The following is a 26,018-nucleotide window of genomic DNA, read 5'->3' as shown; positions in this document are numbered from 1 at the left end:
TTATATTATGCTTTTATCGTATGCACTTAAAGGTCCAAAACATTAAAAAGGAAAAGTTATGGAGGGAGGAGAATGTTACCGTTACTGTTTCAGGTTTCCCCTGAAAACCAGGGAGCGCCTCCTGGCAGGAACTCCCCGGATGACCCGCCCCCTCAGCCCTCATTCCTCCCCAGGTAAGCGGGGACGCTCTCGCGCCCTCGCTGTCTCACACATGCGCACTAGGGGGCGCTCGAGCAGCCTCCCGTGGGGAGCCAGTCGGACAGCCGAGAAGAGAAGGGTGCCGGAGCTTGTGCGCGTGCGCGCCTCCGGGCTGCGAGGGCGGGGCGAGCCTGTGCGCCCGAAGGCGTCCGGGGAGGGAGGAGGGAGAAGGGAGAAGGGAGAGGGGAGAGGGGAGAGGGGAGGAGGGGAGGGAGCTAGAAGCACCACCTTCTTCTCCCTCCCCGGGTCCGCACGCCCGCCGCGGGAGGGCGGCTCGCGGCATCTTCCTCTCCGGCGCTTCCGTCGCTCCCGGGGTCTTCGAGAGGGCCCCCGGGCCGGAGGACCATGGCTTTCATTCGCAAGAAGCAGCGGGAGCAGCAGCTGCAGCTTTACTCCAAGGAGCGGTGAGTGACCTTCTGGGCCGGGCCGGAGGCAGGGGCCGGGGGCCGAGGGCCGAGGAGGGCCGGCGTGACCGATCCGCCCGGCGGCCAGCACGCGGCCCCGGAACCCGGAAGAGAGGCGGGGGTGGGGGAACTCGCTCTCTGGTGCTCCCTCCCCCAGGACCGCCCTCCTTACCCCCCATCCCCGGAACCCCGCAGGCCTCGCCGGGGAGGGGGTGGGGAGACCTTCCCCCGAGGTCTGTGTCCCCTTCCCCCTCTGGAATGAATGGTCCGGTGCCCACATGGATGAGAAGCGCGTGCCTGCGAGCAGTCAGAGTTTGGAGGGTGATGTTGCCTCTCCGTTCTGGGCTGCCCCTTGCGGCGGGGGCAGTGCCCGTCTGCACCAGCCCTTGGGAAGGGCCGTCTGAGGTGTGTGCCCAGCAGGGGGTCGGGGCGACGCTCCCAGGCCTCCTCCTGACAGCTGCAGGCCCCTTTAAATGCCCAAGGGGGGTACCCGGAGGGGCCTTGGAAGTTTTCATCCCAGTTTACCATGGGTTCCCTGCCCCAGGATCAGAGCAGTCAGTGCCGTTGGAACCCCCAAACCTCTGACTGGTGCAGGTCCAGTCAGCAAGGGAGGGTTTGCTACCGTCCAGGATGTGTCAGGCAGCGTCCTGAGTTAGGGATAGCACGAAAGGCAAAAAGTAGGGGGAAAGTCTCATCACTTAACTCCCAGGGAAATGGGGAGGTAACAGGGACACAGCTGCTTCCGCGCAGGACCGATAGATTGGAGATTACCTCCTAGGGGAGGCACCAAAAGCCGGCAAGGACTGAGATAGGCCTCTGGCCGCAGGGGGAGCAGAAGCTGATGGGAAGGAAGGAGGCTTGGGGTACCCTCTGGAGTCGGGAGATGAGGTGTTCTGTGTTCAAGAAGCGGGAAGGAGGTCAGTGTCGCTATACACTGGGGGAATTAAGGGGTAAACAGACAGGGAAGGTAGGCAGGGTCCACATTAGGAAGGGCACTTTTCATGTGATTCTGGAGATAATAAGGGGCCATTGGAGATTGAATTGCAGGGTGACACGTTAGATCTGCACCACGTGAAAACCAGTTGGTGGAGAATGGCCTGGAGTGGGTCACAACTGGGAGTGAAACATGGCTTCTAGTGTGAGGTGATGAGGGATGTACCTGCGGCAGAGGAGGAAACAGAAGTATAGGAGAGATCTTGTGAAGGGAGAGTCCACAGGACCTGACTGCTGATAGGGGATGGGGTGGGGGGATATCTAGGACTGTGGCTGGGAGGAGGAGGAGGATGCCCTCCGCAGTCATAGGGGAGTCAGGAAGAGGGGAGGGTTTCAGAAGTTTTAGACATGTTGAGTTTAAGATGTAGAATTGGCACTTGCAAAGATGGCAGAAGAAAGAAGCTAGACTGAAGGTCTGGAGAAAGCTTAGAGTTGAATAAGTAGATCAGAGAGTCAGCTGGATCTATAGGAGGAGAGGAGATCACCAGACAAAATAGAAGGGAGAAGATAATGATTTCAACTTGGATCTGTAGAGGGTATAGGCAGCTGGGAATGCAGTTTGGGAGTCCAGGAGGGTAGTTTGGGTTGAAGGTCTGAATTTGGGCAGCATCTGCCTAGAAGATAGCTGAAGCTGTAGAGGATGAGATCCCCAAGGAAGACAGGAGACGAGTAAAGAAGAGTAATAATAACTGGCATTTATATAGAGTTTTAAAGTTTGCAGTGTTCTTTATGGATATTACTGCATTTGAGAACAGAAAGAGGTTGAAGATAGAGACTTCGGGGAGCCTTGTGGAACAACCATGTATTAAGGAGTCAGGAAGAGGAGCTAAAGGAAAAACCAGGAGAAATCAAAGAAGAAAGAAAATAACCAAAAGTGTATGATGTCTTGACAGATAAATGAGGCATCAGGGTCAGAGGAAAATTCTTCAGCACCACCCCTCCCTCCCGGCCCTATATTACAGAAACCCAAGCACAGGATCAATAGAGCAGGGGTTTTTAACTTTGTGTCTGTGTCATGGACCCCCCCACCCCCCGCCCAGGCAGTCTGATAAAGCCCTTCTCAGGTGTTTAAAATATCATTATCAAAATATTAAGCATACTCCAGGTTAAGAAACCCCTGAAATAGAGGTAGAGAGACCAGAAAGGGAAGAGAGGAAAAGGGAACAATGATGAATTGAGGGCCCAGGAGGAGAGGTTGGCCCTGGAAAGGAAGAAAACTGTTTATTTTGAGACCAAAGGGAAGATGAGCAGTAGTAAAGTATAGAAAGGACACTGGACTCAGGTTTGAATCCTAAGTCTTAATGATCTGTTACCTTGGATAAGTCTTAATTTCCTTATGTGTAGAATGAATATAATAGTGCTGTAGTTCACAGGGTTATTGAGAGAAAAGCATTTTATATATTTTACATCCCCTTAAGAATAAGAGGAAAAAATAGTAATATGGAGAACTTTTGAGGGAAGAAGGAGGGGATTTGGGGGGCCATGTGCCAAATGACCTCAGTAAAACAAATACCGCATGAAGTGGTCACATCAGTTGAGAGTAAGGTTGGGAGTTGGAAATTTTTAAGGGAGTGGAAAAGATCTAGAAGAATAGCTCTGTTCTTACTCATTAGGAGAAAAATCTTATTAGGAGTTGATGAAAGATGAGAATTACTGAGCATCACTGAGACCCTCAGGTGAGATTGAGTAACATTAGATTATATTTACGACCCTGGGCCTGAGTTTTTGTTCATCTGTTTTCTCAGTCTTCCAAGGTAAAATGCAAAGCTAAGGATCTCTTTTCTTTTTGTGTTTAGGAAGTTCGAAAGAAGGCAGAAAGTTCCTTTCAGAGGAGAGTAGAATTACAGATTATGTGGACTCTACCTCAAGTATTTCATTGGAGCCTAGGATCACAAATGTCTGTCAATCCCTTTCTCCAGCAGTATCAGCTTAGGTCAGAATTAAATTGAGCAACCCAGCAAAGCATTTATGAATAGGTTAATGTGCCAGGTACTGGGAATACAAAGGAAAGGAAAAGAGTAAATAGTCTTTGCCCTTAAATTGTTGATGTTCTGCACTCTTGTGTCTTCAGAGCTTCACTTGTGAGTGCTTTCCTGCTGGGTTTGCTTACCTTGGAGAAGTCTAGTCCATGGCATCCTTTTACCTGTCCTTTCTCTGAACCCTGTGAATTCTTTTTTTGAAACCTAATAACAACTGATGTTCACATCAAATGAGATCGTTGTGTGTAAAGTTTTTTCCCCCTGGAATGTAGAACAAGTTGCGTTATCTCTGTAGATGAGGAAACTGAGACTCAGACAGTAAATATTTTGCCCATGGTCATATAGCTAGTTAGGGTTGAAAGTGTATTTAACTCCAAGTCCATTCTTATACCTGTCATTGTTAATGCTTTTTCAGAGCATTTGATGCATTAAAGTGTTGTGCAACTGTGCACCCATTAATTTTCACTGACAACCTAACATCATCATCAGGTGTCATTATCGTTATTCTCACTTTAGTGCAAAGGTCCTCATGACCCATCCAAGTCATACAGCCGCGTAGGAATAGACTGAGTTTTGTGTCAAGTTTTTTGCCCTAGTCTGCGTGCTTTATAATGAATTTATTCATTCAATTCTCAATAAAAAAAAATTTGTTGTTACTGTGAAAAAAAATACTTTTTGTCCAAGTAGGGATATTGTGTGTGTGTGTGTGTGTGTGTGTGTGTGTGTGTGTGTCTGTCTGTCTGTCTGTCTGTGTCTGTATTTCTGTGGTGAGAAAAACCTGTGCAGGTTTTTTTTTTATTAATTTTAAGAATCGGTATCATCACATCAGTCTTGGGAAAGGTAACAGGAAACATGAGAGAGATCATTTTACAAGATGATGCCCTTCCTGTGAGTCCCACATTAGTCTCTTGGCTGCTGCTGGCTAATCACATGCTTCTCTTTGATCAAGAGAGGCCAACAGAGCTGCATTATGTATGTGAAAGAAAAGAATAATTATAAAAGTTTTCAGAATACAGTGTGATATCTGTGCTGAATGCAGAATTCTTGAAGCTTAAACTATTCCTTTTCCTGTTTCTCTCCCTAGGCACTATTAAGTGTCTTTTTGGCTTTAGGAGATTAAGCACTAGAATTTCACCTCCCATATTATAAGGAATTTCCTCTCTCTATGATGAGATATATAAATGACACTCATCCTGATGTGAGTATTAGCAATATTAAAATTAAAGTTTAATTTTAAAATATTTTAAAAGATCAAATAAAAAGTTTTTTTAAAAAATGTATCCAAGAAAGTTTTTGTTTTTTTTACTTTAGGTAATTAGTTTACCATTAGTCATAAAATGGCTCCTTCTTCAAATGTACTGTTGTCTCCAAGTGTTGGGGGAAGGAGAAGAAAAAGATTAGATCATAAGTATTCTTTCTTCTGGGGAGTTTCCTGATTTCTCTTGGAATTCATTGCTTCCTCTTAGGAAAGAAAGGGCATGGCTCGAAGTTATATATTCCTTGTTCAGTAGCTGACATTGAGTGTCAAAGAAGTGAATATCAAAATTTGCCCTGTAGTACTTTAAAATGGTTTACTATAATTTTTAACTAATTTGGTATTTTGGTGATTCTCTTACTACTTTGAAAATAATAATAGCACATTTACGTGGCATTTCATAGTTCATAAAACTTTTAATATGCAGATCATTCCTTCCATTGTTGCCACAGTAGAAATAATAAAACATTCGCATGATATTTTAACACTGAAGTGATTGCCCAAGGTACCACAGTATTAGAGCCAGGGATGCCCCAATGTTTCATTCCTGCTCTGTGATTGTTATGTTATGTCTGTTATGTTATGTTATGTAGTTATGTATGTCTGTAATACCAGATCTTAAAACCATTTAAAAATTTTAGTTACTTTTATTTAAACATGAAATAATTTTTGGTAGCATGCTACTTGGGTTCACCATGTGCCTTTCTTTTTATTATTCTTTGGGTTAGTTAAATGTTAGTTGTCTGGAGATCCTGCGTGCTCTGATTACCAACTATATACAAGAGAAGATTGGTGTTCGCTTTTGTGGCAATGAGACCTTTGAAGTATTTACAAGTGATCTGTGGCTTCCTGGATGTGTTCTAGTCTGATTACTCAATTCTGGATCAAGCTTATGGTTCATTTTGATTGCCCATCTGAGGAATACTTGTTGATGAACCAACTCTGCTGGGGATGCTATCTAACTCCATGTTGTAATCCAGGCAATATATGATTTTTAAAAGTCCATTTTATTTTTCTGTTATGGACAGTGAGCCTAACCTCTGTAGTACTTCTGTGGAGGTGATGTGATGTTCTGGGGCTCAGTGTAATTCAGGGTCATTTGCAAATGGGAATATAAACATGACATCTTCCATGACACTGATAAATGCTTTAGGGGAATGTTTATCTTCCTGTTTTACACTTCCCTACCAAGTTCTTCACCTGCCTCACTGAACAAAGTTATCTTTATCCTCACATCTACTATAGTTTCACATACTTATGTGGCCATTTACCAAAGTTAGACCCTCTTCATGTCTTACCTGGGCTATTTCAGTAGTATCCTGATTGGTCTCCCTTCCCATGATCTCTTCATGTTCCAATCCATCATCCACAGAGCTGCCAAATTGATATTCCTAAAGCACATGGAACTCACTTGCTGAGAAAACTTCATTGGCTCCCTGTTGCTACCAGGAAAAATAGAAACTCTCTGGCATTTAAAGCCTTTTGCCATCTGGCTCCAGCCTCTTTCCAGACTGATTTCACATTACTCCCCCTTATGTGTACTACTTTCCATTCAAATGGACCTACTTACTGCTTCCCATACACTTCCCATGCATCTTCTCTTTATCTCCCATTTTCATGCCTTTGCACATGCCTCCCATGCCTGGACTGTGCTCCCTCACTTCCTCTCATATGGTTCCTGGCACCATCCAGACTTAGCTCAAGTACCCCTTGAATTTGCTCCCAGTAGTTAGAGCTTCTCTCCTGCCTCCAATTATTTTATATTTGCCTCTATTTATATTTGCTTAGTATACACTTGGTGTGTGTTCATCCTTCATTGCCGAAGAAGACCATGCCATCAGAGAAATGATGACATGACTTGCACTTGACTTTGTTTTGAGTGAGGGAGGGCTGTGCAGGTCACCAGCCTCACTTCTCCTCCAGAGCCATCTGAATCCAGTGACCAGATATTCATCAGGATGACTGGAGATGAGCCAGGATGAGGCAGTTGGGCTTAAGTGACTTGCCTAAGGTCACACAACTAGTGAGTGCCAAGTGTCTGAGGTGAGATTTGAACTCAGGTCCTCCTGACTCCTGCACTGATGCTCTATCCACTGCACCACATAGGGGCCCCTAATGTATTTGGTATTTACTTATCTATGTTTTTCCCCAGAAGGAATTGAGCTTCTTGAGTTAGGGCAGAGAGTATCTTTTTGTCTTTTTACTCTCACACCTAGCAGAATGTATAAGCTGTATGCTTATTGAATTGAGTTCTTTGATAGCCAGTAAACTTTGCTTTCCTTAGATTCACCACCAGTTTAGATGTGAGAATAGCTTGGTTACCTTTGTGTGCCATCACAGTGTCCACCTAGTTTGTTATACGTAACCCCATGTGTGAAGGTGAGTCAAGCTACAAATATTTTAACTAGTCTTTTTCATATTTATGAGCAGTGATGGAGCTCCAGGAAAGCTTTTACAGCTCTCATGACTTATAGGAATTACATCACCTCTCTGAGGCAGCTCAGTTGTGCAGTGGATAGAGCTGGGCCTGTAGTCAAGAAGATCTGAGTTCAAATGTGGGCTCAGACTTTTACTAGCTAGGAGACCTTGGACAAGACACTTCACCTTGATTTCCTCTACTGTAAGTGTTTATAGTAACTGGACCTATCTTGAAGAGTTATGAGGATCAGATGAGATATTTGTAAAGCATTTAGCATAGTACTTGACACACAGGTGTTGTATAAATGCTTATTCCCTTTTTCTCCTTTGAGATAGCTAGGTTTCCTCATTTATACAATGGGGATGAAAGCATTTACATTTCTTACCTCACTTGGTTGTTAGGAGGATGTGAATGAAACACTTGTAAACCTTAAAGTGCTAAATAAATGCCAACTGATTTGAAAAGCTAAGAAAGCCCTACTCTGGCATTTTGTTTCTTATAAGATTAAGTTTATGCTTCTGTAGTTAGAGCTATTGCCATACCTTACCAGAAATTCATGATGATCTTCAAGTCTTTTAATGTTGTTACCAAAGGCCTTCTGACAACATTCAAATGCTGACTTTATAAATGCAGCCTTGTGTCTGTGATTCAGAACACAGATTCAGCCTCTTTACGCTCATAACAGCAATAGTTTGCAGATGTGATAACACATATGAGGCCCTTTGAATGCCACCAAAGTGTCATCTGGCCAAGAGTGTAGGAGCCTGCCTGCCCCAAGGGTCCTGGCTGTAAGAATCATGCCTCATTTATTTGAACTCTTAATTCTTATTGATGTTTCTAGTTGGAAATTTTTTATTTTGCACGTGTATTGCAGTTTTTAAAAAAGGCTTTTCAAAATCAAATGACAAAGAAGGGGAAAATGGGATAGAAAATATTAGGCTTTGTGCTCATAGGTTTGGAAGGAGTTAAAAGTTAGGAAAACATTGTTAGCTTGGAAAGGACCAGTTGCTCGAGTTCATTCCCCTTTCCATCTCTCTGTCTTAAATCTGAAATCACCCCAGGAGAGTTGATATTTGAGGTGAAGTGTTCTCCAGTTATTTTGATGTTGCTGTTTGATGATTGGTGAACTGAAGAATTTTTAAAAAAATATTCTTTAGGGTTTTGTGTGTTTAGGCTTTGAAAAAACAACACTTAAATTGTGAAATTAAGTAGCAAGGTGGCCATAGCAAAAAAGAATGTTGGAGTTGGATTTAGAAAGACTTGAGTTCAAATCCTGCCTCAGAAAATTCTTTGCCACTTGACCCTGAGCAAGTCACTTAATAATAATGATATTAACTAACTTTTGTATAATACTTCCTTAGTCTGAGTTTCCTTAGAAATGGGGATGATAATAACAGTTCTTACCTTACTGGCTTGTCCAGTGATAATGTATATATGACACCTAGCAAATGTTTGGCTGTATAAATGCCAGATATTGTAAACTTAAAGTGATATGTAGATAAGCTAAAGCCGTGGTTGCATGCAGCTCTCAGGATGTGAGCATCTCCCAGAGGATGCAGTTTAGTCTGGTGAAGTCAAAAGATCAAATTCTGGATTTAAGAGAAATCAGGACATGGCTCCAGAATAAATTTAGTGTCTTCAACTTTCTAGTAGATTTTCATGAGAGTATTTGAGGGAAAGTATAAAGATAGGCCTCTATAGCCTGATCAAAATGGAAAATTAAGCCATTGTAGATAATACATGGATGTAGTGCAGAGATACATACAGAGTAGAGTTGGAATTACATTGTTGTCTGTATCCCTTATCACACTCCTGTGGCCTGGGAATGATAAGTCTCCTGATTCCAACTCTTGCATGAAAGTATTTGGATACCTTTGTTTTTGTTTACCAAGGGCTAAATTTTAGGAAAACTGTGTTGTATCTTGCTTTTTACATGATAAAGGTGCCCATCTGCTTTTATTTTCTTTATTCTCTATAAAATAAAAGCTTTTCCATATCCCAGTTCACCCCCTTCTCTTTCCATACATATTACCACGGGAAAATAGAGGAATCCATTCGGGATTTTTTTTCTTAAATTTTGTCCCTTAATGTTGAGTTTTTTCAAGACAGTAAATTGCAACTATTCAAAATTCTATTAATAACATGCTTGATAAAATTTAAATGATAAGTACTCTCTCTTTGTTTCATTTCTTTTTAACAATGCTGTAGTAAAATATTATGATTTTAGAAAAGCTGGCAAGAAAGAATTACATTTATGTAGCATTTTAAGTGCTTTTCTCCTACCTTCCCCTTAAGATAGCTAGTGAAGGTAGTATTCTTCATTTTATAGATGAGGAACCTGAGGTTCAGAGTGTCAGTGACCACGTAGAAATAATGTCAGCTAAGATATGAACCCAGGCAGCCTGACTCTCAGGTCCAGCATTCTATCCCTTCGCAGTTATTACCTACTCTTAAGAATGTTGTTTTTTCAGTCTTTTGGTAGAGAAAAACAAAATGGTTGTTCTTGTTTTTCTGAGAGTTAATGATAAGGATATTACACATCAGACTTAGTTTCTACCGCTACAATAATATTTGAGGAGATCATGAAATGCAATGTCCCAAAGGGCAAAAAAAGACAATTTAAGAATCAAGAATAACTTAACTCTGCAAAATGGGGTATATTCCTACAGGGGAAAAGAAGGAACTTAATGGAAGAAAACTTTTCAGCATTTCTGATGAAAATATATATTATGATATTAGTATCTCTACAATTCTCTACATGTTGGCTTAAATGTAGACTGTTCATATACATAATGCTTGTTCCTTCTCAATTTTGGAGGCTAGAGGAAGTAAGAAAGGGGATGGAAGAAAGAGATGGCAGTTTTACTTGTAGCCAAGGGATAAGGCAGAACACCCAATTTTTTTTTTCTCCTTACTACAGCAGAAATCTGAAATTTGCACCAGACAGAAAAATGATCAAGAAATCTAATAGGAAACTACAATGAGTAGGTTTTTTTCCCTCCTCAAAACTGCACAAAAATTCAGACAGAAGATCACATGCAACCGGAAAGGGGACTGGTCGCAAATCCAGCACCAGTTTAGGCAAATAAGTTTACAGACTTTCAAAGAGATTGAAGGAGAACCAAAAATATGTATAATCAAGACTCTGTATCTATAAGTAGCAAGAAAAAGCCCCCTGAGAAGGTCATAGGGAGGTAAAAAGCTCTAGATTGGGCACTTTGGAAACTGGAGTAGTAATGCTGAGAACAGTGTGGCAGCTCTTTCACTGGGCAGCTTAGTCTCAGGGACTCTGATATGTCTAGTTGTTTGTCTTGATATGCTATAGGAAGCCCTGAAGATCCAGTGCTTTGAACTTTGAAGATCCAGGAGAACCTAACTCTTAAGAGGTCATAATAGCAGCCAAGGTCAGAAATGAGGAGGGTCAACTACCCCATCCAAAGTCACTGTAAAGAGTAAAGCCTCGCCCTGGCTCAAAACTCTAAATTAAGAACTAAAGCTGTAGAGATAAACATGTCAAAAAACCCCACAATTTGCATAAAAATTATCATAGATCAAAAGATCCTCCAAAATAGGGAGCTGGTTACTCTGAATTAACCACACACTGGCCCTGGCACAGAGCTCTAAATTAGGAACTAAAGCTATAGAGATAAGTATGTCAAAGAAAATACAATCTACATAAAAATTATCATAAGATCAAGAGATCCTCCAAAAGAAGGAGCTGGTTACTCTGAATTAACCACAAACACAGAATCAAAGAGGAAAAAGTAGATTTTCCACAGGGACCATATAAATATCTAGAAGAAATGAAGTAAGAGATAGAAATGAAATAAAAACTGTGGAGGAAAGAAAATTGGAAGGAGAATAAAGAGCTTGAAAAAGTAATAGTAAACATTATTGAAGTTAATAACTCTTTGAAAACTAACATAGATCAAGCAGAAATCAATTACTCCATGAAGCAGCAAAAAAAATTAGAGCACAATCAAAAAGATTGAAAAAATAGAAAATGTAAGATATTTGACATAAAAAAAAACTGATCTGTGTAAGTCAGAAAGAGATTAAGAATCATTGGACTCCTTGAAAATCATGTTTTGTTTTGTTTTGAATCCCTGAGTGAATTATATTTCAAGAAATCATAAATGAAAGTTTAATGGACCAAGAGAAAAAAGTATACATAGAAAATAATTCACCTATCACCTCCTGACAGACCCCACAACCAAAATCCAGAGCTCCCATGTTAAAGAAAAACATTATGACAATCATCCAAGGAGAAAAAACAGTTCATGTGCCAAGGAATCCCCATTAGGACCACATAAGACCTAGCAGCTTATACCATAATTGAGAGGAGATCTTGAAATTTAGTACTCCAGAAGGCAAAAGAGAGTCTTGCAACCCAGAATAATTTAACTTTGCAAAGTGGAATATATTCTTATAGGGAAAATGAAGAAACTTTTGGAAAAGAACCTTTGAGCATTTCTGATGAAAAAACCAGAGCTAGGAACTTTGAAATATACTTACAGGAGTCTAGAAGTCCATAGAAATATATATTCATTTGAGCAATTAGATGTAGTGCTATCAAATAAGAGGAGGGGGAAAAAAATGCCCCTTTAGAACCTTAGTGTCTTCAAAGGATATTAAAGGAGTTAAATAAGAAAAACAGAGGACTTTGAGGTGGATTGATCCTGAGTGCTTTGAGAAAGGAAAGAAAAGGGAGAGTAAAAGCAGTAGATTAGTGCAGAAAAGAAGAAGAAAAAGGGGAAATGTTTCTCGTAACTGGGGTTATGAAGAGTATACAAACACAAAGGGAGTGGTTGGGCAATGGGTGAATCTTACTATTATCTGAAATGGATAAAGAAAGGTTGAATATACACACACATGCACACATACAGAGCTCAGTGTAGAAGTACATCAGACTCAACAGTGAAACAGGAAGGGAATGGAGATGGGGGTAAGAGGGAACAAAGTATTCCAAGGAAGGGGAGAGGTGGAGGTAGAAGAAAAATTAATGGAATCTAAGGAATTGAGCATAATTCTGAAAATGGTTGATTAAAATGTAATGTGGAATATAAGGGCTTAATTATTGGGCTATAAGAAATGACAAAAAGATGATTTCAGAGACTTCACTATAGTGTGAACTGATGGAGAATGAAGTGAGCAGAACCATGAAAATTTATATGAGGACATACCTGTTGGGAAAGAAGAGCATTGGACTTAGAAGACCCAGATGTGTTCCAGTTTTGCCACTTATAGTTGTGTAACTTGTTAACTTTCTTAACCACTCTGAACCTCAGTTTCCTCATCTATAAAGTTGATATATACTGTTCTCCCTACCTCAAAAGCACTTGTAAAGATCCAGTGAGATAATGAATGTAAAATGCTATGGAAACATAAAATGCTATGTAAATGTAAGCTGTTATTATCTTTGTAATGTCATGTGTCTGATTGTTTGGTTGTTACTTTGAACTTAATGCTGTCATATTCCAAGCTAAAACATCAATGATCCTAAATTATATATGAGGCACCTGCATATTAGAGCATTTTATGTGGTGAATCATTTGTTTTATAACAATTTCTCAGTCTTAGAAGTACTTTGTTCATAACATGAATTTGTGTGTAATAGCCTTGGTTGTATTCATGTGGAGTCTTCTGTCATGTACATGTTGGTTGAACTTTTGAACTCTACATTCAGTATTCATTCCCCCGTTCAAGATATATTTCTTGGGCACTGACTCTGTGTAAGATGTTACGTTAGACATTCATTGAAAGAGATTCTAAAATAAAATGTGATTCCTGTCCTAATATAGTTGAGTAAGGGGCATAAAATATATATATAAATAATTATAGCACAAGGGAAAATGTGATGTTAGTAAGAAGGGTGTAATGACTAAGAGGGAAGTCAGGAAGAGAAACAGGTTTTAGTTGGGAAGTGAAGCGTTCAGTTGGGAACATGCTGTTTGTGGTTGTGGTAGAAGTGCATCCTAGGTAGGTGGCACGGGGAGCCTGGAGCTCATGGAAGAAAATGGGGCTTGACTTAGATGTTTTCCTTTGAATTGTTCAAGTCACTCATATTCTCAGCTTCAGTGTTATCTTTTTAGAAAGCAGGGGAAGAGGATGTAAGAGATATTTCAGAGATAGGATTATTGGGCTTGGTAGCTATTTGAAACTTGATTAAAACTTATTTGAAGTTGGAAGTTTGATTAAAAGTCACTTTTCTCTAAGCGATAACTCACTTGCTAGATGAATTGTTGAGTAAATGAACCATACTGCTGCTATTAGCAAACTCTCAAAATGTTCCCTGCAGTTGAGCAGTCTGCTTTTCAAAATGCAATTTAATCTAGCAACATTTATTGAATGGTTACTTTGTGCAAGTCACTGAGTTAGGCGCTAGGAATAATAACAGGAAAAAAAATGTCCCTGTCCTTAAGTAACTTAGATTCTACTGGGCAGAATCAGAAAAGATATAACGTATAGAAATAAATATGATTGTAGGTGGGAAATTGGAGGGAGACAGCAAATAGAGATCAAGGCAAAGGACTCTGGGTACATTTAAGGAAGGAAATGACCCTTTCAATTGGGCTGATCAGGGAAGGCTAGAAGAAATAGTGCCTGAGCTGAACCTTGAAAGAAGAGAAAGATTCTGACAGGTGAAGATGAAGAAACAGTATATTCCAGGTGCAGAGAATACTGTAATTATAATAACTAAAGTTGAATACATCTCATTTGAGCCTCTTGAAAGGCCTGGGATGGAGATACTAAAAGCATGATCTTTCCCTTTTATAAAGTCTTGAGAAACTGAGACTTAGAGAAATTAAATGATTTGCTCATGATCCCACAACTAATAAATGTCTGTACAAATATACAGCGGTGGAAAAATAATTATGTTGATTTCAAGACCTGACAATCCAGTTTGGCTACCATGTATAGTGCTGAATGGAGACTGATGTGAAATAAGAGCTAAACGATAGATTGGAGTAAGGTTGTAGAGTTGCAGCAGCTTATGTCTTATTCTAAAGGCAATAGGTTTTTTTCTTTTTTTTATTAATTTGTTTTCAGCAATCACTTCCATAAGTTTTAAATTTCCTCCCCCTCCCTCCCTGTGAAAGCATGCAATCTTATATGGGTTCTACACATACATTCTTATTAAACACATTTTCACTTTAGTCATGTTCCATAGAAGAATTAAAATGAATGGAAAAAACTATGAGAAAAACCAAGGTCCCACAAAAAAACATAACATGTGACAAAATATTCTGCTTCATTCTGCGTTCCGATTCCATAGTTCTTTCTCTGGATGTGGATGGCATTTTGCCTCAAGTCCTTTGGGAATGTTTTAGGTGCTTGCATTGCTGTGAAGGGCTAAGTCTATCAGAAACAGTCCTTGGACGCTGTGGCTGTTACTGTGTACAATGTTTTCTCCTGGTTCTTCTTGTTTCACTCAACATCAGTTCGCATAAGTCCTCCCAGGCCTCTCTGAAGTCCTCCTGTTCATCATTTCTTATAGCAAAATAGTATTTCATTACATTCATATACTACAATTTATTCAACTGTTCCCCAGTTGATAGGCATCCCCTTGATTTCCAGCTCTTGGCCACCACAAAGAGAGCTGCTGTAAATATTTGGGTACATCTGGGACTCTTTCCCATTTTCATGATCTCTTGGGGATACAGTCCTAGAAGTGATATTGCTGGGTCAAAGGGTATGCACATTTTCATAGCCCTTTGGGCGTAGTTCCAAATTGCTCTCCAGAATGGCTGAATCAGCTCATGGCTCCCCCAACAATGAATTAGTGTTCCAACTGTCCCACATCTTCTCCAACATTTAGCATCTTCCTGTTTTGTCATGTTAGCCAATCTGATATGTGGGATGTGGTAAACAGGATGATTTTTGAAGATGAAATAGAGAGGGGAGAGACTTTCTGAAAGACCAAGAATTAGTATGCTCATTACAGTAATCCAGGTGAGTGTCAGTGAAGGATGAACTAGGGTGGTGGCAGAGTAAACGGAGTGAAAGGAATAGTCAGGAGACTCTATGGAGGTGATTTGCATGTGCTGTGGTAACCCTTGGAAAGCTTACAATTAGTAAATTGTTGTTGCTACTTGGATTGGGAGGGGATTGGAGGTACAGTGGACCTTGTTCTAGTTGAGTGTAGATAAGTTACATTGGGACCCCACCACTTGGTAGATACAGCCTTCTTGGTATGCTTTAATGGAAGGGAAACTGGTCTGGAAGATATCCCTGAATTACATAGTGAGGTTGTAGTTGACTTAAATGTGATTCCAAAAAATTCTGGTAAGGAAGACCCGAGCATTACAATATATCCAAACTTTATAGCTCCCTAGAAACTATCCCAATGCTCTGAAGAGAACTGGTGATAAATGATTGTCCGTATATTATAGTCCTTTTCCCTATTGTAACCTTTTCCCCCAGGAAAAGTACTATTGTACTTGATTTAAAGGCATGAAAGGAGTAATGAACATGGAAGTTTCCAGGGATCATTGAAGGGGACCAAAGAAATCTCCGGCCTTGCCAGGGTAGATTGTACATGTTGTGGTTAAGAAGAGAAGTCAAGAAAATGTTGGACTTTTGGGGAAGAGTCTAAATTCTGTCCTCAACCTCTCGCCTTTGAGAGGGCAAATTTTAAAGACCAGTTGTATTACATAATGTTTTCTTCTGAATATTTTAGTAATAGGGAGTTTCTTTCATTTACTATATTATGTAGAAAACTTATTTTAAAATTTTGTTGTCTTAACAAATAGCACATTTTAAATTTATCCTAATATTAGTGCATATTACTTTTAGAATTCATAACTATAGCCAAATCCTGATTAATGTAAAAGTGGTTTACATATATTTACATTCACACTATTCAGTGTCATAATGTGAAATATGGCAATTGTTTCTAGCCCAATGGAAAAAATGAAGAATGCGAACATTTCAGGGGATTCATTATTCACATGGGTCCCAATTTTCCTCTGCTCTTTAAAGCCCCAAGCTTATCTACCATTTTACCTTCTTTTTTTTAGGTTTTCCTTGTTGCTGCTTAACTTGGAGGAATATTACTTTGAACAGCACACAGCTAATCATATTCTCTGCGAGGGCCTCCAAAATGAAAGGTAGGGGGATAGTTTTACATACAAATGTGCTTAACAAATATTTCTGGCTTGACAGATGATTTAGTGAAAATAAAGTTTGTACTTAGCCCAATTCAAAGTTGTGGTGCCCTGGAGTTTTCTTTCTTTCCTCTTATTTAGAAAAAAATGAGGAAGGTTGGTGCATCATTGTTAGAGGCCTAAGGATACTTGGTGTGCCTTAAATACTACTATTCAGTCCTAAGTATTTTTGCCTTGTAATAGGTCTATAGTGAATCACCTGGGTAGGACTTTCGTTAGAAATGCATCTTTTGCGTTCTCCTCTGTGTCTCTTGCAGTTGAGCTTATTCAACTCAGTGATTTGGACAACAGTGCTGTTTAAAATAACAGTCCCTAAGTACTCTATAAGAGAGAGGGAGAGAGAGAGAGAGAGAGAGAGAGAGAGAGAGAGAGAGAGAGAGAGAGAGAGTCTGTGTGTCTGTGTGTTCGTCCTTCGTTGCCGAAGAAGACCATGCCATCAGAGAAATAGTGACATGACTTGCACTTGACTTTGTTTTGAGTGAGGGAGGGCTGTCCAGGTCACCAGCCTCACTTCTCCAGAGCCATCTGAATCCAGTGACCATATATTCATCAGGATGACTGGAGATGACCCAGGATGAGGCAATTAGAGTTAAGTGATTTGCCCAAGGTCACACAGCCTTGTGTCAAGTGTCTGAGGTGAGATTTGAACTCAGGTCCTCCTGACTCCTGCAGTGGTGCTCTATCCACTGCACCACCTAGCTGCCCCTCTATACAAGAGTAGAAACAGCCACAATAGCTATAATTCCTTTGATGTATACCCTTATCATAGTTTTTTAAGAATGTGATGAAATAAAACAATAAAGCATCAACTTGGATTTAGCTGAGGTAAATGTTTTTTTGACCAAGATGTCTAAAGTTTCTTTTGGGCAGATCACCTTAACAATTGCAGGACCACCTAAAGGGACTTAGATGATAACTTGAATGTGGTGAAGTAGTTATTTTCATAAGTGTTTCATTTCTCAACCCCAAGAGCTAACAAAAAAGGTAGTTTTTTTGTTTTAATAAATGCCAGAGTAACAGTGATCTAGCTGATTGTCAGTTTGCTGTATCTGGTCAAGTCATATCGAACCTTCAGAGATGCCCCTGAGTATTTAGAATCCCTGATGTGAGAATCCCTTAGCTTTTGACAGTGATGGGTTTTCCACCTTACCCAGTTTCAGACCAGCTTCAGCTGTGTGAGAGATACATACTGAACATTCACTGACAATGAATAGATCCACATGAAGAAGTTTAAGCATTTCTTCAAAGCTGGCCCGTTTTGGGATTTGATGTGTTTGTGGAGACTGTGTCTTAAAGCACACCCTAAAGTGAAATTCGGCCTGTGCATGTTAAGCATTCTGATTTGCATGTGCTTTTATCGTCCTCTGTTAGGATATTTGCAGACCGTCCAGTGATCAGGTAAGGATGCCAAGAAATGAAAGATGGAGTTCAGAGAACCTGAGCTGGAGCTTTGTTTGATTCCAGGAATGAGAGGGATACTATAAATTCACATTGCTATAATAGTTCAGACCAAATTTGTACAGAAGTAGGTTTTGGTATATTCTAATTTGAAATGGCTCTCCACCTACTTTCATTTAGTTTTCTTTGTAAGGTATTTTTTAAAATGTAGCACATATATTAGGAATGAAGAACTGAGGGCTCTTTAACATAATTACTTTTGGATATTTCAGATGTGAAAAAATGAAAAGCCAGATAAATTTAGTAAAGATAATGAGATTGTAAAAAAGGAAATTCTAGAACCTGAGGAAGAAAAATTAATTTTAAAATCTTATACTTGAAACTTTGTGTGTAATTTCTTTTCATTAATAATACACTGAAGATGTTCTAGATGTAAAGCAGCTAGGTGATGCAGTGTAGAGCACTGAGTCAGGAGTCAGGAAGACTCATCTTCCTGAGTTCAAATTTGACCTCAGACATTTATTACTTGTGTGACCCTGGACAAGTCACTTAACCCTGTTTGCCTCAGTTTCCTCCTCTGTAAAATGACCATTTCAGTACCTTTGCCAGGAAAACCCCAAGTTGGGTCATGAAGAATTGGACACAACTGAAAAATGACTAAACAATAACAAAATTCTAGTCAAGGCTTTAAATGTACGAAGACATATAATAGTTTATAACAAGTAATGTTCAAACAGTTCTGTTTCAATCCCTAGGAAAACCCGGGGATCATTAAAAATCTGTTCAAAATCAGTGATTTTTGAACCTGATGAGACATTTCAACCCATCATTAAGGTAAAGACACTTAAAAACTTTACAATTACTGTGTTAAATTTCTTTTTTTTGTGAATAACTTTTCTGTATTTCTTTCTTATAACATTTTTCCTATTTTCTTTAGATTCCTTTGAGAGACTGTATAAAAATAGAAAAGCAAGGAGACAATGGAGCGAACAGCCTCTTTGCAAAGTATGTTACTGTTGGATCACTAGATGTTTGATTCAGCATTCTTTAAAAGTACTGAGTGTGCTGAGTATCTCTTATCTACATTTTAGGACTCGACAGGGAAGGATTTCTCTTGTTTTCAGCCAGGTAAGAAATGTATTTTAAATTTTATTTTAATCCCTAACCTAAAGGCTGTAGGGGAATACCATTGTATTGAGAGACAGCATTGCCTAATGGTTAGAGTTCTGAACTTGGAATCAGGAAAACTGAGATTTCAGTCCCACCTCAGTTATCTATAAATTCAGTTTCCTCATCTGTAAAATGGGGATAATAACATAATCCCACAAGGTTGTTGTGAAACCCAAATGACATTAATGTATTCTAAGTGCTTAGGAAATCTTAAAGTTCTATGTAGATAGCAGTTTTTATCGTTATGCAAAAATGTACGTATCTTTTCAGTTTACATTTGAGAAGGATGTAGGACCAGTTATGAGAAATAGCAGTCAGTCATAGACACTCAGATTTAAAAGAACTCATCTTAGATGAGTAAAAGTCCTCTAATCCAGTCTGCGTCTGGAGCATGTCTGCTACATCCCTGACAAGGAACCGTCCGACTCAATAATTATGTAATGCTTTAGTGTATACTAGATTTTATGGCCTTGGAGTTTCTGGTGAGAGGATTGGGGGCTTAACTTTCCTGTAGGACACTTTTTCCTAGTTACTTGAGAAAGCCAATGGTTTTTCCCTTAGCCCTCTCAGCCCTCAAGCCCTGGAAGGTTTGAGCCAGAGGTAATATAACCTGAATCAGTTTTGGGATCATATCCATGAAGGGTACTTCTCAGCATGTGTGACCTGAGAAGGGTATTTACATATATGTTGTATCCTTTTGTCATAAATTCCACCTATAGACTTTAACTGCTTTCTGATTTATCCAACTTTTTTTAACCTAATTATAATCATCTTCCCCAAGATGAAATTCAACCATTTCAATTGTTTAGTTCCCTATGTTCATGCGTGGACCCATGCATATAACAATATCTCCACAGATGAAATACTATTCCTCCAGTCCCCATTATTACTCTATTTAGTAGACTGGGGATTCCACTATGATTTCAGTCAGCCATTCTCTTGAGGGTAATTATGTTGTTCATACTTGAAATTCAGAGTTAGAGGAATTTTAAATTAGGCAGAAGTTCACAGGGTCATTCAGATATTTCATTGTTCTAAATTGGCCTCTGAGGAAATACATGTGAACTCTCTTGTTACTTTTAAAAAGAAAACTCTCACCTTGTGACTTTCTCTAATAAGTAACAGTTCAGTAAGGTGGCCTTGACCTTGAAGGCTCTGGTAATTACTTGATTTAAAATTTTAGTTCATTCAAAAGGGAAGAGGTTTTTTAAGAAGCATAATCTATATAAATTATTTACTAGATGGAAATCTTTTTTTCTCTAGGTTCATAGTAATTCAGCACTTTAAGAATCTCTGATTTCATCAGTGGTCATTTTCGTACTGAAACAATTCACAGTGTTCTACATATGTCCCATGTACAGACTTTATGAGCTTCTATGGCCAGAAATAGTCATCATACGATGGCTAGACTTCTAGTGATGAGCCTCTCTCACCTTAGATGGTCCTTGTATAATAGATGTGTGGTCCATGTCAGATGCTGTATTTCAAGCCTTTTTAGCTTGATATAGAATCTGTAGTATTTTATACTTTAACAGGACTAGCCCTTAAGAATCCAAATTTACTTCTACACCACCTTGAAACATCATAGTAGGACTTCAGTGAGGGGGAAGAGGAAAAGCTTAGAAATAAAAATGTTACCCACCTTAATGATTTTAGTGAGGTTTTACTCTAGAACTCTACAAAGTTAGGCTAGCATTAAAGTCAGCCTCCAGACCCCAAACTACCCCTCAAAATGCTATTTTGAGGTATCTGGATGAGATAGAATAAATTGCAAATTCCTTTCTGGTACCTAACATAGTTTTACCTCTCCATTCTCTACAACCTTTTTATCTAGGAGATGAAATCAGTGTTTTTGAAAGGCTAATATGCATTTAATAAATATTTGAAAAATGAGTGACTGATAATTTTATACAGCACTGCTACTGACAGTCTGAGAGATTCAAATGAATCTATGATCTCATCTCTATGGGTTAGGGTTAGAAACAGAATTAGGTTTAGAAACAGAATTAAGGTTAAGGTTAGAGTTGCAGTGGGAACCCCATCCATGCCTTCCTATCCTATGAAACTTTTCATCTTTGTCCTCCCATAAGTTTCTTCACTCAGGGACTTCCTTGCTTTCTCCTAACATCACAAGAGCTTAATGTTAAATGACCCTTCCAGGGTCACACAACCAGTGTGTCAGAGGGGAGACTTGAATGCAGATCTTTCTGACTCTTGACACACCTCTGTATCTATTTTGTCATGACTTCCTCTCAGCCTTATTTTGTTAAAATACACAGAGTAAAGCAAAAATCACCACACAGTTGGAAAAAAAACAGCATAGCACTTTTTCCGTTCAGGCCTGTAATACAATTTTCTTTTAAAAGAAAGTGTTTGGTAACCTATGAATTATTATATAAACCTCAGCGGTTATTATGATTTGTGTTTCTATTTCATTTGTTGGGTGACTTCCTCCTGTTTTGTAAGGAACTGAAACTTTTATTATGATTTGTGTTTCTATTTCATTTGTTGGGTGACTTCCTCCTGTTTTGTAAGGAACTGAAACTTAGGTTAGTCTTTTTTTTTTTCCTCCTTACATAAAGAGGAGATAACTTCCTCTCCTGGGACTTCCGTTCATAGGCTCATAGATTCAGAACTGAAGAGGACCTTAGGGCCCATCTAGTCCATCTCTTTCCTCTTACAAATGAGGAAAATGAGACAGAAAGAAGTTAAATTATTTGCCCGGAGTCAAACAGCTAGCAAGTGTCAGAGGTGTCTTTTGAACCAACATCTTTCTGACTCTTAAGTCCAGTGCTCTAGCAACTAATGAGGAGACTAGATTATACGATTTCTAAGATCCTTTTCAGCTTTGATATTATGTTACCCCAAGATTTTTTGGTTACTTTTATATATAATTACGTGCAATTAGAGTATCCAAATATTTTAGTAATCTGGAGTTTCTTTGTTTAGTAGTCTATATTGTTTTGTCGAAAACTGTTTTTGAAAAATGCGTGTCTTAACAGTTAGCACAATTTAAACCTATTCTTATATTAATACGTATTAATTTTAGAAACAGTAGCTACCATCATGTTTTGTTAATACAAATAAAAAAGCTCCTGAAGTGGTTGCATGTATTCATATTCATCCCAGTCAGAGTAAATATGTAAAATATGGCAATTGTTTCCAGCCCAATAGAAATAATGCAATGCAAATTTGAAGAATGCAGCCACTTCAGGGGCTTTATTAATCACACTAATTGGAACCTAGCTGTGTTAGAAGTGATTTTAAAATCTAGTTATTCATCTCATAGTTGTAGCAGTTTCTTACATTGAAAAAGTTGAGGTAAGACATTTTCCAACTATTCATTTGTCCCCCTTAGGTGTATTTCATTAAAGAACATAACATTGTAGCACCATATAAAATCGAAAGGGTAAGTAAACTTTTATTTTCAACTCTTTATAGTGGTCTTTAAGGAATAAAATGTAATAACTATGTTGAAGTCTTCAGTAAAATATAATACTGGAATAGCTATAAAAGCTTACTTGCTAGTTATTTATAACAGACTACAGAAGGGGGGAACGTCTGCATCAGTGAAATAGAATCAAGTTTATCTTTTTTTAAAAAAGGTTAACAGCTTGAATGACAAGATTAGACAAATGAACACTTTTGTTATAACTATTTACTTGTTTTCCCTTCTATTTCTGAGAACTTAATGTAAAACATACTAAATCCTACTTATATATAGCACTATTGTCAGAAAATACAAAGGCATATTTATTCTTTTTTCATCCTTTTCAGAATTCTGCACTGGCTGTGAGCTCTATTCTTAGGGCCTCTCAAAGAAAGACTCCAGTTAATTGTAGACATGGCACTTATTTAGTCTGTGTTTCACTCAGCTCTCTGCTTTAGCTTGGCAGAATTAAAAGGGAGAATGCAAAGCCAGAAGGTAAAGGTTTCTGAGGTAGTATATGCAGCAAAAGCCTTACTTCCCATCGTATTGGGGAAATGCAGAGTTCTCATTAGTCAGGAATTTCACAAACACATTCAACTCATGTTGCCCCAGGTAATCCTCCCCCCATTCTTCTGCTTGCCTAAGAAGCACTTTGTACCCAGTTCTCAATCTGTACCCTGAAGTGAAACACTGTATAAGTTCTATTGAAGGCAATAAATAAAGAGGGCCATATGAAATTAGGAGGGAAAGCAGAAGCTGAGATGAAGAGAGAATCTGAGCAAAGGTACGATGCTTCATGTTTACTACAAATTTTCAGAGTCTTAAAACAGTATCAATCACAAATCTAGACTACGTGGAAAGTAAAACTTAGCTGGCGTGAACTTGATACTGCTTTTACTCTAAATTAGAATTATTTCAACTTGAAGGAGCACCTAGAATTTGTTAAATTCACTTTGAATTCTCTTTTGCCATTTGGATGCCATAATTTTTCATTGTTTTACTTCATGTTGTAATTTCCTTTAACAGATGAATTTATTAAATGCCCACTGTGTTTGGTGTTGTCCTGGTAATGCAGTCTTGCATTTTTTCTGGTACTTTTTTTTATCCCCATTTTTATCAGGGCAAAATGCAGTATGTCTTTGAACTGGACATAGCAGGAAAAGTAGATGATGTTGTAGAAACTCTCCTTCAGGTAAGCTTTTTAAGAAGCATGTAAGTGTTTTCTGAGTAAAATACGAACATGCTTGTAAAACCAATCGCTTATTCTGTAATATTTTAGCTTCACCGAGCATCTTGCCTTGATAAGTTGGGAGATCAAACTGCCATGGTAAGATTTTAATTATAATAACTATTATCATCATTATTTTAGCAGTTGAATGTAACTGTACTTTTTTTATTTTAAAGCCTGTATTTTAAATGGTTTATATTCTTAACAGATAACAGCTATTTTGCAATCACGTTTGGCTAGAACATCATTTGACAAAAACAGGTAGGCTTATTTTTCCTTTAAATTTTGCTTGTTTTTATTTAATGAGCTGATAGTTTTCATGTATTCACATTACTTGAATATTTCAAAGTTTTTGCAAATATTTAAAGTATATTTGAGTAAGCAGATTGCTTTGAGAAGAATAGATTCCATTTTAGAAGGGAAAAGAAATAATTTAAGAAGATTAGCTTCTTTTGACCTACTTAGAATGCATTTTTTTTCTACACAGTGATTTAGACTTGCATTTTTGGCTTAAGTATGACACTAATTTTAAAGAGTTTAATTATAAAAGTCTTAGCATATCCAGTTACCAAAATGCTATACTGATAAATTTCTTTGAAAATTTATTTAGTGTGAAATGAATGCAGATAGGTTTCTGAAAAGAAAAAAAATCTACATCTAAATTTAGGGAACACATTTTTATTGAAATCTTTATTGATTATCTTATTTTCATTGATATTTTTTGCTTTTATGTCATCTTCATTTCTGAATGTGTTCCTTCTTTTTCTCACTGGCAAATCTTCCCAAAAACAACAATAATAATAATAATAAAACGAGAGGAAAAAGCAGTTCAGCAAAACCAAACAAGCCATCATCAGTCATGTCTGTCATTATATACAATTTTCCATACCTATAGTCTCTCACTTCTGTCAAGAAAGGAGAAAGATATATTTTCTCAGCACTCCTCACTTCATTGATATAATTACTTAATGTTCAGTTTGGGGTTTTTTGCCTTTTCCATTTATGCTGTTTTCATCATTGTGATGTTTTCCAGATTCTACTTAACTTTCTTCTGCATCAATTCTTAGAAGTCTTCTCATGCTTCTGAATTTTAAAAATTCATCATCTTTTACAGAGCAGTGATACTGCATTTACATTTCTATACTGCAGCTTGGTTAGGCATTTCTCAGTTGATAGGCATCTACTTTGTTTTTGCTTGTAGTACTATAATTTGGTTTTTTGGACATCTTTCTTTCTCTCTTTGACATTCTCGAGTCACGTGCTTAGGAATACAATCTCTGCATGAAAGTCCATGGGCAACTTAGTCATGTTTTGAACGTATTTTCCAGAAATATTGGGCCAGTTCACATTCTACCAAGCTGTTTTTGAATCATTAACAACAGCTCTTTGAGTGCAGAAATTTCACCAGTTTTAAATCTTATTGAATTGTACTGTTGGCTAGCCCAGATTTCTCATCTTTTCCATAAGAGGATCTTATGATACTTTATTTAATGAATTTATCCCTATAAAATTTCAGTAGGTTGGCTGGTCCATTGTTCTAGCTTCTGAAGACCTTTTTGGATTCTGACTCTAAAGTATATTTAGCTATCCCTTCAACTTTTTGTGATAAGCATGCCATCTATGCTTTTATCCAAGTCATTCATTCTAACGTTAAACAATATAGGGCTAGGCATTGATTCTTGGGGCATTTCATTGGAGACCTTCCAAGTTAACTATTCTTTGGATCTGGCTCTTTAACTAGTTTTCATTACACTTAATTGTATTATATTCTGATTACCTCTCTCCAACTTTCTCCCAGTTCAGAAGCTCCCCCATTGAAACAGCTTGTCTCATTGATAGCTTTAGAGTTGGAATACCTAAAAGGTTAAATGCCTTTGTGGCCAAATAGTTAATGCTATCAAAGGCCAAACTTTAACTTAAGCCTTCCTAACTTTACAGCTGGCCAAGTGTCTAATATGCCATGTAGTCTTTCAGTCTAGTATGGATAGGACTACGTACTACACCTGTGGCTTCATTGGTATAAGGTGAGGAAATTCCCTCCAGTAACGCAGATTGGCCAAGAAGAGGGCAATAGACACACTGAAGATGAGAAAGATGGAGAAAAATAACTGATACAAGCTTCTGGAAGAGCAAGTAGGGGGTGGGATCAAGGTTGCAAGTAAGTGTCAGCAAAAAGTCCCCTTTCATCCTCTGCAAAAGAGAAACATGTCAGAAGGTTTGGGCTTATGGAGGAAGGAAGATGAAGTAGCATAATTTACTTGTACCTTAATTTTTCCATCATCTCTCAAATGCTAAATAAGTGGAGATTTGTGCTGTTATGTCATTACATTTTAATATTGTTTACTTAACCAAAAGAAAAAGTGGAACAAGAGGACAT

General features: G+C 38.5%; 1 protein-coding gene across 4 annotated transcripts in view; it reads left to right on the top strand.

The window, feature by feature from the left end:
* Positions 1-366: 366 nt before the first annotated feature.
* NSMAF (neutral sphingomyelinase activation associated factor) overlaps positions 367-26,018 on the top strand; it is a 65,275-nt gene continuing 39,623 nt past the window's right edge. For all 4 annotated transcript variants that reach the window (XM_072604643.1, XM_072604642.1, XM_072604641.1 and 1 more), the window contains exons 1-9: positions 367-602; positions 16,269-16,358; positions 18,569-18,647; positions 18,751-18,818; positions 18,905-18,941; positions 22,342-22,392; positions 23,534-23,605; positions 23,693-23,740; positions 23,850-23,902. In XM_072604643.1, the coding sequence (XP_072460744.1) occupies positions 544-602; positions 16,269-16,358; positions 18,569-18,647; positions 18,751-18,818; positions 18,905-18,941; positions 22,342-22,392; positions 23,534-23,605; positions 23,693-23,740; positions 23,850-23,902 (557 nt within the window). In that variant the 5' untranslated portion in view covers positions 367-543. The remainder of the gene's footprint in view (positions 603-16,268; positions 16,359-18,568; positions 18,648-18,750; positions 18,819-18,904; positions 18,942-22,341; positions 22,393-23,533; positions 23,606-23,692; positions 23,741-23,849; positions 23,903-26,018) is intronic.

The sequence above is a fragment of the Notamacropus eugenii genome, chromosome 4 (genome assembly GCF_028372415.1).
Source record: "Notamacropus eugenii isolate mMacEug1 chromosome 4, mMacEug1.pri_v2, whole genome shotgun sequence".
NCBI classification, from domain to species: Eukaryota; Metazoa; Chordata; class Mammalia; order Diprotodontia; family Macropodidae; genus Notamacropus; species Notamacropus eugenii.
The sequence above is the reverse complement of the archived record's forward strand: the minus strand, read 5'-3'. Positions and strand labels throughout refer to the sequence as shown.